This window comes from Stylophora pistillata, chromosome 9 (assembly GCF_964205215.1).
Source record: "Stylophora pistillata chromosome 9, jaStyPist1.2, whole genome shotgun sequence".
Lineage (NCBI taxonomy): Eukaryota > Metazoa > Cnidaria > Anthozoa > Scleractinia > Pocilloporidae > Stylophora > Stylophora pistillata.
The window spans coordinates 1,314,601-1,333,265 of record NC_142527.1 but is presented as its reverse complement, the minus strand read 5'-3'; the positions used below and the strand labels follow the sequence as shown (position 1 = coordinate 1,333,265).

General features: G+C 38.9%; 2 protein-coding genes across 6 annotated transcripts; both read right to left on the bottom strand.

Moving 5' to 3' along the window:
• Positions 1 to 424: 424 nt before the first annotated feature.
• Positions 425 to 5,489, bottom strand: LOC111327743 (uncharacterized). Of its 3 annotated transcripts, none has more exons than XM_022931991.2 (5): positions 5,345 to 5,489; positions 5,164 to 5,234; positions 3,463 to 3,526; positions 2,906 to 3,214; positions 425 to 1,597 (listed from the first exon to the last, which is right to left on the bottom strand). In XM_022931991.2, exons 1-5 carry the CDS (start codon positions 5,453 to 5,455, stop codon positions 1,232 to 1,234), a joined length of 921 nt encoding a protein of 306 aa, XP_022787726.2. In that variant the 5' UTR covers positions 5,456 to 5,489; the 3' UTR covers positions 425 to 1,231. The 3 variants fall into 3 exon arrangements, with proteins under 3 accessions (XP_022787726.2, XP_088588695.1, XP_022787736.2); XM_088732569.1 differs by having other exon boundaries at positions 3,463 to 4,691; positions 5,345 to 5,384; XM_022932001.2 differs by lacking the exon at positions 5,345 to 5,489 and having other exon boundaries at positions 3,463 to 4,641; positions 5,164 to 5,215.
• A 560-nt stretch (positions 5,490 to 6,049) lies between these two features.
• On the bottom strand, positions 6,050 to 18,137 carry LOC111327531 (uncharacterized). Of its 3 annotated transcripts, XM_088732544.1 has the most exons (7): positions 18,029 to 18,137; positions 16,441 to 16,795; positions 15,083 to 15,171; positions 14,650 to 14,860; positions 13,129 to 13,253; positions 12,503 to 12,573; positions 6,050 to 9,214 (listed from the first exon to the last, which is right to left on the bottom strand). In XM_088732544.1, the coding sequence occupies exons 3-7, from the start codon at positions 15,132 to 15,134 to the stop codon at positions 6,701 to 6,703; spliced, it is 2,973 nt and encodes a 990-aa protein (XP_088588670.1). In that variant the 5' UTR covers positions 15,135 to 15,171; positions 16,441 to 16,795; positions 18,029 to 18,137; the 3' UTR covers positions 6,050 to 6,700. The 3 variants fall into 3 exon arrangements, with proteins under 3 accessions (XP_088588670.1, XP_088588668.1, XP_022787480.2); XM_088732542.1 differs by lacking the exons at positions 16,441 to 16,795; positions 18,029 to 18,137 and adding an exon at positions 15,360 to 15,394; XM_022931745.2 differs by lacking the exons at positions 16,441 to 16,795; positions 18,029 to 18,137 and having other exon boundaries at positions 15,083 to 15,343.
• Positions 18,138 to 18,665: the final 528 nt, after the last annotated feature.

Genomic DNA, 18,665 nt, shown 5'->3' with positions numbered 1-18,665 from the left:
TTATTAGAGGAATTATGGCAGATGTAGAGGAAGTGCATGCTTTTGTTCATTCTAATTTAATCTTTATTTTCATTAATATTTTACACATACTGCTTCATTTGCCCAAAATTTTGGTAGACAAGGATAAACATAGATCTGAAGTAAAATATTAGACTCTGGCTCAGAAACCATAGAGACCAAAATGGGATGTTTCAAGGTCCAGATTGAAAGCAAACAGCAGTCTTTGCTGATGACATTTTTTCTTTGTGTCCATTTTATTTTCGCCAATTTTTCACTGATTCCTGCTAGAACATCCTATAGCTATTAATTTATTGACATCTGAATAAGCGACCTCTTGTATGCACTTTCAGTGTTTTGCTTGTCATGCTTAGATCATCCATACTGCTAGCATTTCATGTATGAAAGTAATGCTTTCTTTCCACTATTTTGCATTAAAAACTTGAGGTTAAGTTTATTCTTCTTGTGGTGTGTACATGTTACACAGATTACAGCCAGTGTCAGTTTCCAGCCAAAACAAGATTGACTAAAAATTAATTCTTTTCTACACAACAAAGTATACTGAAATACTGGTCAAATATCCCACCCATGGACTGATATTTCTGGTAATTTTTTTTTAAAGAAGCTGGAGAGTAAAGAAAATTTTATTTGAACTCATAGAATTTCTGCTGAAAATTTTTATTCTTTTTGCTGCACCTCAGATCTACCACATGAAAATAAATAGCTTATTTGGTAGGAAAAGAACAAAAAAGGTAATTACATGAATCATCTTAGGGTGATAATTCATGAATTTTCCAAGCACCAACAAAAATGTATACAAAGATATCAATTCAAAATGGCCATCAACTGGGGAATACATGATGCTGCACTGGTTAGCTCAATTGGGAGAGCGCCGGACTGCTGTGCGGGAGGTCGAGAGTTCAGTACCGGCCGGACCAACACTCAGGGTCTTAAAATTAACTGAGCAGAATATGCTTCCTTTCTTTAACATCAAGAATTGGTTAGATATTCTAGTCTTCTCAGATAGGGACGAATAAATGGAGGTCCCGTCTCCTGCAGGGTTAGGGGCAGGAGACGTTAATTTCCCACGCACGAGATTACTGTGTGATGGATGTCCTCCCCTGGGGTGGGTTGGGTGGGTTACAGGACCCCCGTTGATACCAGTGTTTACCACACTGAAGGGGCTATCCTGTATAAATATAAGATGTCTGTCTGTCTGTCTGCACTTAAACTTCTAAAGAAACGAATCTTGTGGGGAAGAGTGCATCTCTTGATAGTTGTCAAAACCACCATCTTCCCCTGTGAGTGAAAGGAGCTGCGGCATTGGAATGTGTGGAATATTAAGCTGCATGGAGGCAAGGCTTTGCGGAGACAGTGGGTTGTTTAGAGCTGGTGACACAACTGAGCTTCTTTGATCAGGAGAACTCTTGTTGATAATGACCCCTGTGGTCTTTACAGTTGATGGTGCAACAGCTTTCTGTTTCGGAGTTTTGGTCCTTGCTTTCTTCACATGAGGTTCTTTGGGGACCTTGTCTGATGTGTATTTTTTCATTTCTTTTTCATATCTCTCTTTATCCTTTTCATACATTTCATAGTAAACCTAAAACAAATAACAACCAACCAATAAACAGTCTGTACATGTAAAGAACCAGGTGATGGTGCACGAGACAATAAACAGTCTGTACATGTAAAGAACCAGGTAATGGTGCACGAGACAATAAACAGTCTGTACATGTAAAGAACTAGGTGATGATGCACGAGACAATAACCAGTCTGTACATGTAAAGAACTAGGTGATGGTGCACAAGACAATAAACAGTCTGTACATGTAAAGAACTAGGCAATGATGCACGAGACAAAGAGTCTGCACATGTAAAGAACAAGGTGATGATGCATGAGACAATAAACAGTCTGTACATGTAAAGAACTAGGTGATGGTGCACAAGACGTTAAACAGTCTGTACATGTAAAGAACTAGGCGATGGTGCACGACACAATAAACAGTCTGTACATGTAAAGATCTAGGTGATGGTGCACAAGACAATAAACAGTCTCTACATGTAAAGAACCAGGTGATGATGCATGAGACAATAACCAGTCTGTACATGGAAAGAACTAGGTGATGGTGCACGAGACAATGAACAGTCTGTACATGTAAAGAACGAGGTGATGGTGCACAAGACTATAAACAGTCTGTACACGGAAAAAACAAGGTGATGATGCATAAGACAATAAACAGTCTGTACATGTAAAGAACTAGGTGATGGTGCACGAGACAATAAACAGTCTGTACATGTAAAGAACTAGGTGATGATGCACGAGACAATAAACAGTCTCTACATGTAAAGAACTAGGTGATGGTGCACGAGACAATAAACAGTCTGTACATGGAAAGAACTAGGTGATGGTGCACGAGACAATAAACAGTCTGTACATGTAAGGAACAAGGTGATGGTGCACCAGACAATAAACAGTCTGTACATGGAAAGAACTAGGTGATGGTGCACAAGACAATAAACAGTCTGTACATGTAAGGAACAAGGTGATGGTGCACGAGACAATAAACAGTCTGTACATGTAAAGAACTAGGTGATGGTGCATGAGACAATAAACAGTCTGTACATGTAAAGAACTAGGTGATGGTGCACAAGACAATAAACAGTCTGTACATGTAAAGAACTAGGTGATGGTGCACAAGACAATCAACAGTCTGTACATGTAAAGAACTAGGTGATGGTGCAGGAGACATTCATGTTATGTAAGAAAATACAAAGAATTCCAAGAGGCAGTTCAGCTTTTAAAAATCATTTTTATCTAGCTTATGTTTCCATATAGAGGATTTTTATATGGAAAATGCTGGGTTGAACAACACACTACATTTTCTAACAAAATCCTTTCTTTTCCTAACCTTTTTATCTTCAGTGTCCAAGTTGTTCCATTCCTTAGCAAGTGACTTGGTTAATTCATGGTGTCCTATGTTGGGGTCCTTCTGATCATCCTGCATAACAGTACGCTGTTGTTGACAGTACATAAAGAAAGCATTGGCCGGTTTTTTGGGTGCATTTGGATCTTTGTCTTTGTCCTTGTCCTTTGAGTTATCACGTTTCTTATTCTTTTTCACTGGTGGTGAGTCTGGACTAATAAATTCCCCAGGTAAGAACGAAGAAGGAGTAGATTTGGGAAATGCCTCTGAAACTATTTCTGAAAGAAGTTCAGCCTGGTGAATAAAATATTGCTTTACATTAGATTGTTAGGTTGAGCTAAAAAGAAAAAAGTGGCAAACATGGCAGTAAATGATGCATCCTTGTTAGTTCAAGCCTCTTTAAAGGTAATACATCGATGTACTTGACCTCCCACAGAACAGCTGTTTGTATAAAATACTTCTCCTTACAACTACACATAACAAAGATGATGTGAAGTGCTACAGAGTAATCACTGGAAAGATAGAACCAAACTGAGCCTCACCTGAAATGGTGGCTGCGCAGCTCGATAGTCATCATTGTAATCATCTAATCTGTCCTTGAGAAAACTAAAAACATAACAGATTGAAAAACTACAAGACGTGTTTACATATCCTAACATGTTAACCCTATCACAGGGCAGGAAACTTTCTTTTCAATTCACTTGTCCCTTCCGACAAGTGTTGTGTGTATTTTACTTATCCAGACCACAAAACTACTTGTCCCAAAAAAATCGGTAACAGCAATCTAGGGTTTCAAAAATCCTTTTTTCATCTCAACGATGCCCCAGTTAAGTGAAAAGCTAGTTAGTCAATAAAAACATTCAACACAACTAATTGAGTAAAGGTATATTCTTTTGATACATCTGTCAGTGTATGTCAAGTGGGCAATATTGAACAGTTTTTCTAGCCTTGCTTGTGATTCCTGGCTTATTCGCAAAAACATCTTTTGCAATGGGCTGTCTTTCTGTTTCTGGTCATTCAGCAGTCTCGTATGGCAAACAACATGGCAACGACTTTTTGAATGGGCAGTTAAAGTTTCTCGCCTAAATCCTTGAACTCCATCCCCACATCCAATATACATCGGGCTGCTTTTATCTGCTAATTCTGCAAACTTCCAATAAGTGGAGCAGTGCATTCTGTTTGTTTTTAGCTCATAACAAACCCAGTCAAATTCTGTCATCCAATGCAAGCCGACTGAAATTTTCTTACACGCTTGGTTTCATAATTCTTTTTGTTATCTCCAATCTTTTTCCTTTTGGAAGGAACATCCTCATCTGTATTGACATTCCTAAGTGCTTCCGTGACCTTTTCGAAAATTTAAACAATTTTGATTGAGACATTGCCGATACTAAGGCGATTCAGGTCGCTGACGTCGCTGACCGTTGCAGCACATGTGATTGATGTACATGCAATTGTGCTGTAACGCAGGGATCGTATGGAAATCAATTTGTCTTTGATTTCTTCGCTAAGCATCGCCAACTTCCACAAAAAGAAGAGAAAGTTTATTTTGAAGGCACTTAGTTATAAAATACGGGAAAAAATGATTTATTATTTATCCAAAGTCAGGCAATGTCAGAGCTCTACAACTTACTTGTCCAATCGGACAACTTCGATCACCTTTTTCCTTGTCCGAATGGAAAAGTTACCCGTCTCGGATGTTCGGATGGGCCAAGTTTCCTGCCCTGCAATCAGCTCCAGAGATGATTATCAAATACAATCTTCTGGCAATTGTCTTACATTCATTGACAAGCAAACAGGTAATGAGAACTAAGAAAATTATCAGATAATAATAATAATAATATTTAACGAGGGAGCCCAACTCGCCATGGCGGTTTTCAGTGGGGCCCTCATGATCAGGGATACTGTCACACTAAGACTTCAAATTCTCCCAAAATAGCCAGCAAAGAAACTTAGAGGCTACTGGTTAAGGGAGTTAGATTTTAGATTCCTACAACTGGTTGTTCTTACATCACAGAATTAGCTCATTGATGGAACACTGATTCCCACTATATCCATCTCAGTAACACTTTGAAAAATAAAGTTGTTTCTTCTCCCAAGTTAGGAAACTATCTGTGAAATTCACCTACACTGACATTACTGAACTGCAACCTTCAAATTATCAAGCGTTAATTCGATTCACGCGATTTTGATTAACACAAACAAGACCACAAACACCATCCAGCTCTGTGGATAAATTATCTTACCTTCGCTGCTTTCGATAGCGGTTTAGAAGAGTCTTAACATGGTATAGACGATTGACTGATCTTTCGTTCTCCTGTAGATCAAAATAAAGTTTAAGTGATTTTCAACTCCTTCAACGCTAAGTAATTAGTTGTCTTGCATTTCAGGTTGTGTTAGTTCTCCCGGAACCGTTGCGTACATCACCTGCTCGATCTGCTTGCAGTGTTTAAGTAAATTAAAATATTTTTGTTTGCACACAGTGTCGTGATTTGTAGAAAGATCTGGTGACACATTCTGTTCCTCCTCGTCCGCCATACTGAATTCTAGCACTACCCACAAGCCATCGCGTTAAGATTTTTATAATTCGCAGGGTAGTCCCCAGGGGATTCCCGGTTTTCGACTCATAAGAGAAGCTTCGTGATGAGAGGTTGCAGCCATCTCAATTTTCACCTCATTTGGACAACTTACCATACTGTACGTTCGAGGAAAAATGGGAACCAACTGACAACTGCAACTTAAATCTGGGAGTGGAGAGAATCGAGTTAAGCATGGGCCCATGGGCACGGGCTTGGCAGGTATAACGGGATTTTCCCAGATGGATTTCAATGACGCACCATTCGCACAAGACTCTTTTCAAAAGTTGATGGGGACAAAAGCTGTGCCTTGCAATATGCCGGAGGTTGATGCGAAAGGGTGGTATCCTCTACCTCTGACGCGACTGTCGCAGCAAAGCGCTCGGGTTCTCTTTTCTGTTAGCTTTGACAATAAAAAGGTAAACGTCAATCCCAATCATTGATAGGTCTGGGCGACTAACAGGAAGCCCTGGGGTACGTTTGACTCTTCAATAATGTCACGAAATGAATGATTGATGAATGATTACAAAGCAGTTCACTTGGCGCAACTCATTGAAAAAAAAAATGCAATTTCCTTTATTCAAATACTATAAAGTAACAAAGTGGTCGCTTAGCAATTTCTCTCTGTATTACTTATCTAATATATACCAAAATTAAATAACCCTCAGATTAGTTAAGAAACATCGGTGTCCTTGTGTCAGATGCTACATTTTTCTGCATTCAACTGTTACATAATGAAGTCACGATGTTTTCGTATTGGTCAAAGTTATGTGGTAATTAATAAAAAAGTGAGGTTTATACAGTGCAACGACTTCAAGCTGATTCTTTTGTTATAAACTCGTCCCATGATTGGTATAATATAACAGTCAACTGACTAAGTGACTAACAATCGGTTCAGACCGCTTCTTCAGAATCGTTTGGCGAACTGAGCAGTTAAGTACGATAGAGCATCGACACCTCACTTATTTCAATTTATATTGATTGGTGAACCCACATGTATCCAATCCACTTTCGAAGGGAAGATAAACGCCCTTTTGAATTTCGAAATAGCCTGATCATCTAGTAATTATACAGGTGCACAAACTAAGTCTTGAACAAAGGCTGCTTACTGAGCCACACGGACCCAGAAGGATTAACAGCTTCCTCAGTGATGAAACACAGCGCTACATAAGAAACCTAACGACACAAAAACTCCTTGCTTCCTTATTTAGCTCTGATTTTCTTCCTTACCCAACCTTGGCTGACAGTCGCCAAAGGTAAGAACAGGATTATCATAAGCTTGCGCTGAATCAGCCAAGGAACTTTTCGGACTATCTATCAAGAGTTGACGACTTCCAACCGAACCCGCTGACCTGGGAATGTCTTCTTCAGATTCAGCAACAGTCACTTCTTTGTCCGACAGCCTTGGGAGGTTCCACTCCGGCATACCCAATGCACCAACATTAAACTTGTCTCCCTGATAAGCATCACCGTTGGTTGTACCAGTTAGTTTACCACGACCTCTAGCAGGCGACCTATTGTAAGAATAGGCTCCAGCTCCTGCTTCAAATTCATCCTCAGCGTTGGGATCAGCGGTTGTCGCATCTATTTCCACAGGTTCTCCATAGTAGTTCATCCTGGAGTACGAGCTCGCACGAGGGATACCATGAAATCGCCTTAGTTCATAATTTGTGTCGTTGGTAAGGAAAAAGCTGCCCGCGCGTCGATCCTTGCGACATCGGACAACAAACACACAGACGCCGATACAGAAAACAAAAGCCATCAAAATACCAAATCCTACGTAAAGGTAAAACACAATTTTATTAGTCTTGGCCTCGGTTGTTGGCGCTTGGGTAACTGGTGACGTCGGACGAACCACCTCCAACTTACTTGCCTTAAATGTTTTGCCTCTTACAGTTAAGCTAAAGTTTCCGCTGTCAACAATTTTCTTCAAAACTTGTGTCACATTTCTTAATCCGCTTGATTGATAGAAAGTTATAGGAACTCGAATTGAACCACATACGACATCTCCGACCACAATTTCTGATCTCGGAATACTAAGTTTACTGGAGACTTTTTCCTGTACTGCCTTTCGAAATTCGTTCTCCCTTTCGCTGTTGCTCTTGAGGTAATTACAATCCCCATCAAACACGATAACAACGGTCTCATTTTTATAAACAGGTGGTTGTTCAGTCACTACGTGTGAAGATGAAGGGGTTGGTTGTCTCGCAGTGGTTGTTGGTGAGATAACAGACAACACAATCGATTCTGAAGCCATTGTATTTGATATCGTTGAACCAACCAAAGAGCTTGTCACTGTATTTACTGATCCAGTTGCAGAGATAGCGGCTGAAATGGATGGACTAACTGTGCGCATTGAACGTGACGATGTAGGGGTACCCTTAACCCTTGAACTCGAAGTGTTACCACCAACTGCAGTACTTAAAGTAAAAGAGGCTGAGGGAATTGCTGAGGCTGAAATTGAAGGAACACCACTAACGAAAGCACTTGAGCTTGAAAGTGCTGCACTTACAACGAGACTTGTGCTTGAAAGTTCTATAGTGACTGTAGGGCGTGAACTTGAAGGTGCTGCACTGATAACAGGACTCATGCTTGAAAGTGCTTCACTGACAAAAGGACTTGTTCTTGAAAATGCTGCACTACCAACAGGACTTGTGTTGAAAAGTGCTGTCGTAACTGTGAGGCGTGTGCTTGAAGCTACCACAGTATTTTCAGGGCTTGAGCCTGATGTTACTTGAGTGACAAAACGACTTAAGCTTGAAGATGCTGGAAGAACTACAGGAGTAAAACTTGAAGTTGCTGCACTAAAAGCATGACTTGAGCTCGAAGGTGCAGGTAAAGCTGTAGACCTAGAGCTTGAGGATGCTACTCTAACTGTAGGACGTGGGCTTGAAGACCCTGCTACAACTGTATGACTTGAGCTTGAAGACCCTGCTACAACTGTATGACTTGGGCTTGAAGACCCTGCTACAACTGTATGACTTGGGCTTGAAGACCCTGCTACAACTGTATGACTTGGGCTTGAAGACCCTGCTACAACTGTATGACTTGAGCTTGAAGACCCTGCTACAACTGTATGACTTGGGCTTGAAGACCCTGCTACAACTGTATGACTTGGGCTTGAAGACCCTGCTACAACTGTATGACTTGGGCTTGAAGACCCTGCTACAACTGTATCACTTGGGATTGAAGACCCTGCTACAACTGTATGACTTGGGCTTGAAGACCCTGCTACAACTGTAGGACTTGAGCTTGAAGACCCTGCTACAACTGTATGACTTGGGCTTGAAGACCCTGCTACAACTGTATGACTTGGGCTTGAAGACCCTGCTACAACTGTATGACTTGAGCTTGAAGACGATGCTCCAACTTCAGGGCTTGAGCTTGTAAGTGCTGGAATAACTGGTGGACTCGAGCTAACTTTACTAACTGCATTACTTGAACTCGAAGGTACAGGTAAAATTGTAGATTTGGAGCTTGAAGACGCTGCACTAACTAAAGGGCCTGAGCTTGAAGATGATGGGATAGCATAAGGTACACTTCGAGCGGCCCTTCTCTTTCTATTATGAACGCGGTTGTATTCTTCCTGAAACGCTTCTAAAATGATGTTTCCAAAATCTCGTCCAGAAGAGGAGCTGATTTCTCTTGACTCTAGACGATTTCCATCATTTCTCACTGAATCGAGGTCCGTGAGTCTGGGTGTTCTAAGTGAAATCAAATTCTAGAAAGAGAAAGATAAAAAAATCAATGGGAGTTCAACAAAAAGTAAGCAAGTTCCGCCAGATAACGAACACTTAAACCAAAAACAACGACTTTTACCAACTGGTCTAACTATCTGAATTAGACATGTTGTTAGTCGTAAATCTAAGTCACTGTTAAACAGAAACCATCACCCAGCTTTAAAAGTGGAAGAGTGAAAGAGTCTAACGATCCGAATTGTCGTAAATCTCAATCAGTGCTCAAAAGAATTCATCACTCAGCTTAAGAGAGGGAGTATGGCAAACAGGGTCTCAAACCTTCGCGGGGTTTACCGATCTTCAATCAAATTAAAGTTCATTACTGAAACGCACATTTTCCAAAAAAAACTTGAAATCTTTAAAATTTGGCAAGTTATGCAAAAGAACGTATTCCCGAAAAGTTCATAAAAGTCCATAAATTACATAGGTGTCATGATCTCCTTAAGCGGTAAACTTTTCGCAACACACGGTTCTGTTTCAACTTACTAGCACTTTGGTTTCGAAAATCACCAAACGTTAAAAAAAAAAAAAAAGGAAAGAAAAAATACAGGTCTTCGATAAAAAGCCAAAGACAGAACCAGCACCCAAAAGCACAAGCTTTGTGAATTTTCCAATGAAAAATGAAAGGTCTTGCCGAGAGTGATGACGGTTCGTGGTTTTTCCAGCCTCCAACCCTTTTCTTTTTTTTACGCATACCTGATTTTCGAAAACGTGGCATAGAAGAAAACGTGACTGGAAAAAAAATCCCTTTCTCGCAAAGCGCCAATATGCCTACTGTGAAGATACAACATTGGCTGGCGGCTCACAGAAGGAGCCCGGTGGGAGCCCGGTGGGAGCCTGTTGGGAGCCCGGTGGGAACCCGGTGGGAACCCGGTGTGTACGTAATATTATTTGAGAGGGCATTAAATACCTCTCAACCTCTGGAAGAGGAAGCCTCCTTATACGATTTCGACATGCTGTCTCCTCTTCAAACGAATTAATAGAAAATGTGGAATCGACAGAATATTTTGAAATTTGGCCCAAATGTTTACTGAACAAAGTGGCCAGAACAAAAGGGTATCGGAATTTTCTTCTTTTTCTTTTCAATTTCCTTCCTAGCAGCCTCGGAACGCAACACATCACCAAATTATAAATAATGACACTTGACAGAGGAAACGAATGGGTATACGGGAATACTTACACATTTTGAGAGAATGATCTTTTAAGACTGACACGGTGCAGTTGCACTTCATTAGAGATCAAGTTTGATATCCGATTAATGCGATGAGTTCGCTCATTTCACTGTTTATTACATCCATTCTGAAATCAATGGTGGTCCCTGTAATCTGATTGGCTCTAATTGGTGCGATTGATTCAAGAATTGCACCATTTTTTTGCTTTACGGTTTCCGTGGATTGATAAATGACTGGTTTCAATCATATTTAAAAAATAGAACACAAACAATTCAGATTGGAGAGCATTTATCAACAAAACTTATCTCCCCCTGTGGTGTCCCCCAGGGATCAGTCCTTGGACCTCTTCTATTTTTACTTTACATAAATGACATTCACCTTTGTTCTGATAAACTAAAATTTTATCTCTTTGCGGATGATACTAATATACTTTATGCTAATAAGAATCTTAAGGCGATCGAGCAAACGGTTAATGTAGAGTTGAATAACGTACATGACTGGTTAACTACAAATAGGTTGACATTGAATACAAAAAAATCAAATTTCTTAATTTTTCGTCCTCATCAGAAAAAAATGCATTTTTCTCCACAAATAGGTATTTTAGATTGTGAGACAAACCGAAGAGTTAGTTTAGAGCAAAAAAGTTATATCAAATATCTAGGCGTTTTAATTGATCAAAATTTGTCATGGAAAAACCATGTTGACTCTGTTATCGTAAAAATAAGTAAAACAATAGGGATGATTGCAAAGCTGAGGTACTTCGTTCCCTCTACTATCCTTGTAAATATTTACAATTCATTAATTCTACCTTATATAACTTATGGACTCCTTGCCTGGGGCAATGCGTCAAATGCTTATTTAAACAAGATTTTAGTTCTTCAAAAGCGAGTTTTGCGCTTAATCTATTTCACCGATCGAAGAGAGCATGCCATCCCTTTATTTGCCAAAGCAAAAATTCTGCCTGTTACGTTCCTATATTATGAAGCCGCGTAAATAAACTTATGTTTGACGTGCACAACCAGAGGGCTCCCATTAATATTTTGAAACTATTTACTAAAACATCTCATATTCATACCTACAATACTCGATCATCCAAATCGCAGCTCTTTAGTACAAAGTACTCTAGACTTAACCTACAAAACGTCTTTATTTCAGATACTAGATAATGAAGATTCTTATCTTGATGTTGAAAAGATCTCCTCTAAACTTAAGGACTGCATAATTAAAACAAATTGATCCGATTGCTTTCAGTACTAATGTATTTGCTTCTATACTTTATTGAACAACTATTGATGTATTTGCCAGCTATGCTTCTTTTTATAATTTAACAATATCTAATTATTTAATTTTTAATTTTCTTTATATATTGTAAATAATGTTTGTTGATGATTGACCCGCCTCGAATAGCAAATTTGCTATCTGCGGGTCAACATAATCTAAATCATTTTGTAAGAAAAAGAAAAATAAAGTGTGTAAAAAAAAGTGTGTGTCTAAATCGCACCATTTTACGCTTGACTGAGTTTTTGACACATGACGTCAGTCTTTCTGTTTTGCATACAAAATAAGATGTAAAAGCGTTTCCGGTTCCACTTATTATTTAAAAAAAAAACCGGCCCAGTACTGCATCAGTAAATATATTTGAATTGATCAAGTCCTGTATTTGGGGGATTTCAAAATGGATGTAAAAAAGTGGTAATTGAACCTCATGTCGAGCAATTTTAGTCTGAAATCATACTTGTGATTTCAAATCACGCATATGATTTCAGCCCAAATTGCATTCCTTAGCCTTAGCAGAAGAACAACTAAAATAACTTATAATTTGATCGGATTCTGTATATAATGACCTCCTTCTCATTGTATAGATCGAGGTAATATCTTAAATGAAACGTTTGCTGTATCTTTAAGAACATCAATCACAACTACCTCTGATGCAGTCATATCAACACCATCAACATTGAATTTTAGTCACAAGATCCCTCGCTACTTGCACTTTTCTCTATTAAAATAACCTCTTGATGATACATTACACAAATACGAATTCTGAGACAATGGGGTCGGTTTTAAATTACTAATTAAAAAAAAAACAATGCAACAAACTACCATTTTGTCAGCTGCCTTCCCATTATCCCCAACCATCCATATTGTTAGTCTGGTTTCCAAGGGTAACAAACCTAAAAGACAAAAGAGTCATCAGCATCAGTAATAGCACACAGTGAGAATGGTTGGTGAGCGAGAGAGAAAGTGAGAGTGGCCTGGGAAATAAAAAATGAGAGACATGGACTCAGTGATTTGTCTGATGAAATATTGATGTCTTCAATCCTACACTTGACTCTGATGATGACTTCATGATAGCTCCTCTCAGGTCTACACACATCTGGACCATCGCACTACACTTTCACATATTACCCCCCAGGTTTGACCCATTTACTGTAATCCTACACTGTTTGCTACCCATTCCCCAAAATGTCTATCAAACATTTCCATCCCCATTGTGGTTGTAGTTCCATTCCAAACACTTGGCAGTACTTGAATGGATAGGAAAAACAAAATAGTTAAACAAAGTGATTCCATAAACACCAATATCAATGCGAGGAGCAATTAGTTGCCATTAAAGATTGAGGAACTGAACAAAACAACAAGAGAGAAAATTGAATATTGTATTGCCTATGAAGTGTTACAGCCCCTTCTAGTGAAAACTAAAACAAATATTCTTTCCAGTCTCACACCTCTGATCTGTGCAGAAGTCAAAATCTGTGGAACCTCTGCATTATCTGCCACACAAATCACAAAATTTGGCTTCTTTTCTAACAGCCACGGAAGAATGTTTTCTTTTCTAACAGAAGTGTATTTCCTGTAAAGAAATGAAAAGTTTTTCAAAATAATTTGAACAAACTCATCATTATTGAATTAACTTATTAGCAGAGAGATGACGAGTTATGTCATAACCATTAAGAAAAGTCATTCAAACTGTGTGATGGGAGAGGAAGTCAAGAATACAAAATAAATCTTTTGTAACGATGGAATATATAGAACACAGGTAGATACTAGATATGGGTTCAGGGCATCTAAGTGGCAACCATAGCAGAAGTTAATGGCTCCAGAAAGGCTACAGATGAACATAGCAAGCCCAATAATAAGTTCCCTTGCAGCTCAAGGGCACTTTAAATTGGCAACGGCTTAAAGGCCTAATATCAAAGCAGGCACGATGGCTCTTGTGTAAGGAACTTAAATCTCCCTCCTTCTCTCTACAAATTTCCTTAGCCCTATAACTGTCTCAACAGGGGACATTTAGGCACCAGAAGAGATTATCATCAAAACAAACACAATAGGACCTTTGATGATTCCTTATAGTACCAAACCCATTGTAACATGTCAAACATACTCTTTTCCTCACACCAATTATTTAAAGCAAAAAAATTCACGAGAGAACTCGTCCAGCATATTACTTTTGTCAAATCAACAAAAGCGTTTTTTAGTTGAATAGTTCAACAAAAGCGTTTTTTAGTTGAATAGTTCGTTATTTAGTTAAATAGTTTTAGTTCAGAAGGGAATTAAAAACAAATTGTTAATTTCCGCAGAACAAAAAGCAGGAAAGATCATATTGAAATAAACTCACGCAGCTGAAGAGACGAATGATTTCTTACCACAACAAAAACTTTTCACTATTGTAGTGTCTCACGCATCTTAATTATTTACATCATTCTTTTACATAATTTATCAAAACTCAAGGCGAACTATCGTTTTAAAATAAGAACAAAGGACATCAATATTTTCTCGTGGTAAATTAACTAGCGGAATACAGTAATTTGTTTCTCAATAGTGTGGGCAAGTCAAAGTTAAATCACACAAACCAAATAACAGATCAAAGTCCGCATAACACTGTGTAATATAAGCGACTCTAGAGGCTTTTTTTTTTCGTAAACTGGAAAAATAAAACATTTTTGGGGAAAATCGACGCGACAGTTAAGGTGGTGGGTTTCAAGAGCCGTCAAATCAATTACGTGACACCTGAAAATAGCTAGCTCAGTAACATATTTAACATTTTCAGATGCAATCAGGTCCTTTATTGTATACAATTTTAATGCTTGAGCCATCTTAAATCTAAGTCCATGATAATGTACCTCAACGATTCACGCGCCGAGACAATGGCAATTATTCGCTGCTTGAGTCTCAAAGAAGTCTTGCTCAATAACACAAAAAACACCTCCTTAAAATAACAAGAACTGAACAAAGCGAGTAATTCTCACCGATCTTGTACTTTTGTCAATGACTTAAATGAGCCGTGAGATTCAAAGCCGCCATCTCGTGCTCGCTGAAGGATAACAAATTCATTCGGTAAAGTGGTTTGATCTGTTCCTGTGAAAGACGTTTGCAGCTTTTCAGCATCAATTATCGAAGAGCCAAGGTCTGCAACAAGCAAGACCCTTGATCTCTGCCAAACATTTGCCGTATCAGAAACTGAAAGGATAAAAACAGAGAATACATGAAGCTGACCGTACAAAAAGCGATATTTCTCAATCATACATCATTCAATCATTTTTCTTTGGTATGGAGCATTTCGTAGCATGCAACATGAAGGCCGACAGCCTGCGAATGAATGAATATTCCAACTGGAATATTTCCTTGCAGATGCTATGGGAAGCGAAGCGAATTACTTCATTATTTAAATAATGTTCTTACCTTTGCTTATGACAGCACAAATTCCAAGATACAAGAATAAGCTGCGAAGCATTGTCGAGGTCTTCAGAGGTATTTTAAGCCAGTAAATCCTTAGTTTGTAAACAGAATGAGATAATTTCATTCAAATGAAACCACTGCTTTGTGAGCTAAACAAACTTGGCGTCAGTAAATGTATCATAGCTCATCACAATCCCACTACTAATATTGTTTCAAAATCTAAAGATTATTACACAAACAACAGAAGATATTGGACCCCGCGAACGCTAAGAACCCGTACCCGATACTGTTTCAACAAAATATGCTGGCGCCTGTTGGTCACTCTGTTGAAATACTCTCCACAGTTAAGGAGGCTCGAAAGGGTTTTTTTGACCGCGGGGAGAATGGATTCCAAGATACACGCAAGCTTAGTACTCGCGAGAGAAATAAGCGATGGCGCGCGCGATCAGATCCGCGGCCGAGTTGTAAACAAACATGGCCGCCATGAGCGTTTCAAAATTGCCGGGTACCTCTAGCTCTATTGTTTCCAGCGGAAGTGGTTATTAGAGAAACAAAAATGGAAAGTTTACTTCTTGAAAGCAGGTAGGAAAATGTTCGGATGGCAGGGTTCTTGCCGAAAGTGGTCAAAAAATTTTCATTTAACAAGATAAAGGAGGATGGTGAAGTCGACACCCCATCAATAAAGTCGTGTCGAGTGCATTCGGTAGGTCTTACTTTGGGCTAAACTTCAGAATACCCGGCCACTCATTTACATGTCATTAAATAAGAATAGCGTCTATTGTGTTATGCCTCATTCTTCAAAGCCTCCCGACACATGTAAATGATGTGGACGGGTATTCTGAAGTTGCTCTTTGTTCCGCGAGAAATTTAAGTGGATACCTCTGAGTGCTACGATTTGTTTCGCATTGTATTTGACTCATAATAAAATGAAATGACCGAGAACTTTCCTAAACAACTCACTGGAAGATGAAAAGGAAAATGAAATCATTGTTGGATCCAGGATTGTAAACATTGACAGTTTTATGAACAGAAATGGAGAAGTGGAAATGTTGCTATAAAAATAAACATAATTTTCAGTAAACAAAGGATCGTAAAAATGTAGATGAGACTTTAAATTAATTCTAATTCAACAACAGACGGTAAAAGTAAAATAAAATATTCATCTTAAACTTGTGAGAAAGATTGTTGATATTTCCCTCGATAAACTGTAAATTACAACTACGCAAAGGCAAACTCGCATTTGTTAAGAAAGGATTGCAAAATTTTTTTTGTTTTCCATTTAAAATGGAATGATGAAAGTTCACGGTTATAGCAGTGGCAAAGAGAAAAAAAAGAAAAATGAAGCCAAGTCTTGTTCATACCTCTAGTACCTCGCAAATTAAAGAAATTCGCGAAATCTGCGACGACCAACAAATTACTGACGTTTACGAAACCCCAATTTCCACTGAGTTTGTCGCTCATGACAATCTGGAAGACGTTAAAGCAAATTCTTTTCACTAAAAATTATTTTCACTCCTCCACTTCAAATTGCACTTGAACAATAATTATATCGGTCAATCATGGTAAATGCATGTGCATCGCTGAATGAGGCCTTCGATCAAGCCATCTTCTCGGAACAACAAGATACCATCCAGACGTTCGATAGAAAGCTTCATCTTTCGACAAACATGGTCCAGAAGCTGGCGGATGCTGGTTTGTCTCATGTTACACGACAATCTGTGTACGAGAAACTCAACATTACCGGTGTCACAGTGATATGTGTACCCCCGTGATATGTGTACCCCCGCACACATATCACTAGTGATATGTGTACCCCCTCCAAGATGGCGGCCAGTGATATGTGTATCCCCCACCCCCCTCCCCTCCAAAAAATAAATAATTACGGCTAGCTTGTGTTAATAGACGCAAATCGTTCACTGAACCATCTTCCACAATCAGAACTGTAAAGACACGACTCGCGAGTCCGACAGTTCTTATGGGCCAGTAGTAAACATCAAACAATCTATTGGAAATATAAAGGAATCGAAATAGTCATGTAAACAAAAATATATGTTGGGGATACACATATCACTGGTGACTGCAATCGTATCGGCTTTGTCGCCTGTCTAGCACTGAAATTACTTGCTAGTAGCTCCTTTACTGGCTAGTACGTAAGTGCATGAGATATTTCACCAACTGACAGCAAGTTTTATTGATTCCCAATCATATTTGTCACTGACAAATTTAAAAAGTACACAGACGACATCGCACTAGCCAGGGGATACGTCTATCACTGAGATCTCTCGTTCAGTGATGTGTATCCTCAACATATCTCGGGGTTAAGCATATTACGGAAATCGTAGTAAGTGATATGTGTATCCCTTGGTAAAGCAAGCGCTGTTGTCTTTCTAGCAAATTACTAGCTAAGCTTATATATGTCTAGTAAGTGTATTATTGATTCCAAATTGACAGACGACAGCGAGTTAGTCAGGGGATACACATATCACTGCGATCGCCGTTCAGTGATATGTGTATCCCCAATACATCTAGGGGATACAATGTGGATACGCATATCGCGGCAATCGCAGTCAATATGTCTATTGTTATTCAGTTGCATTGTGATCTTCTTCCGTTTATATTTTGGATCGGAAACTTTAAAATATAAAACCACAAAATTTGTTCCTCGTAGCCATGTTTTCTTTGAAGCTCTAAAAGGCCCGGGTGCAAAGCTTCAGTGTTTTGTGTATGCCTACCAGGGGTACACATATCACTAGTGATATGTGTGCGGGGGTACACATATCACGGGGGTACACATATCACTGTGACACCGGCCTCAATGGAGTACTGGCATTGGCGCCATCTGCAAAATCAACTTGTCATCATACATCGAACTCCGCTGGAGAATTCTCTCCGGAGTTCATTTCCAACTGTCGTAACAGTAAGCAGTCTGAATCTCAAATGATGACTTACTTTTCAGGAAGGTGTAAAATTACAAAACAATGTGAATCCATCTTCAGGATGAACGATTTTTTCCGCTCTGAGGGCATCCATCGATTAATCGCGCGGACACGAACTCGTCGTCGCGAAAATGAGCCTGTGAGTCAGCGGTATAGTTAAAAACGCGTGACCGGATATAAAAGTGTAAGCTAGAATTGCAAAAACCGGAAATAAACCATGCTAAGTTGATGAACTAATATCTCGAAAATTAGTTCGGTGACCTACCCTGATTTTTTGTATACAAATTATTTACATCATTACACATTTCTAAAGAAAATTTGAAAAAAATTTATCTAGTGGAAATTTTTTTACATTTTAAAACAGCATTTTCCTAAATAATTCAAGTTCTACTAGGTAGTTTTTTTTTATATCACGTACACAGGTACAGAATGTGATGACGTTTAAGAAATTAAAAAAAAAAAATTAGGTCACTGACTTGGTTTTTGAGATATCTTTCAAAAACTGAGTTTTAGAGGGTCTTTTAGCACTACTGTACTGTTGCCATGGCAACAGATAATGCGTGACGAACCCCCTTAAAAGATTGCCCTAACATAGTGTTATGCATATGTCGAGTTATTATCCTGATGATAAGTTTGACAGTCCTGATATC

Coding starts and splice junctions, on each gene's coding strand:
- LOC111327743 (XM_022931991.2), bottom strand. CDS start 5,455: ATGGCGGACGAGGAGGAACAGAATGTGTCACCAGATCTTTCTACAAAT. Junction 3,215..3,462: donor CTGCGCAGCCACCATTTCAG/GTGAGGCTCAGT, acceptor TTTATTCACCAG/GCTGAACTTCTTTCAGAAAT. Junction 1,598..2,905: donor TGGACACTGAAGATAAAAAG/GTTAGGAAAAGA, acceptor TATTTGTTTTAG/GTTTACTATGAAATGTATGA.
- LOC111327531 (XM_022931745.2), bottom strand. CDS start 15,203: ATGAAATTATCTCATTCTGTTTACAAACTAAGGATTTACTGGCTTAAA. Junction 12,574..13,128: donor GACTTCTGCACAGATCAGAG/GTGTGAGACTGG, acceptor TTTGTCTTTTAG/GTTTGTTACCCTTGGAAACC. Junction 9,215..12,502: donor GGAAGGCAGCTGACAAAATG/GTAGTTTGTTGC, acceptor TTCTCTTTCTAG/AATTTGATTTCACTTAGAAC.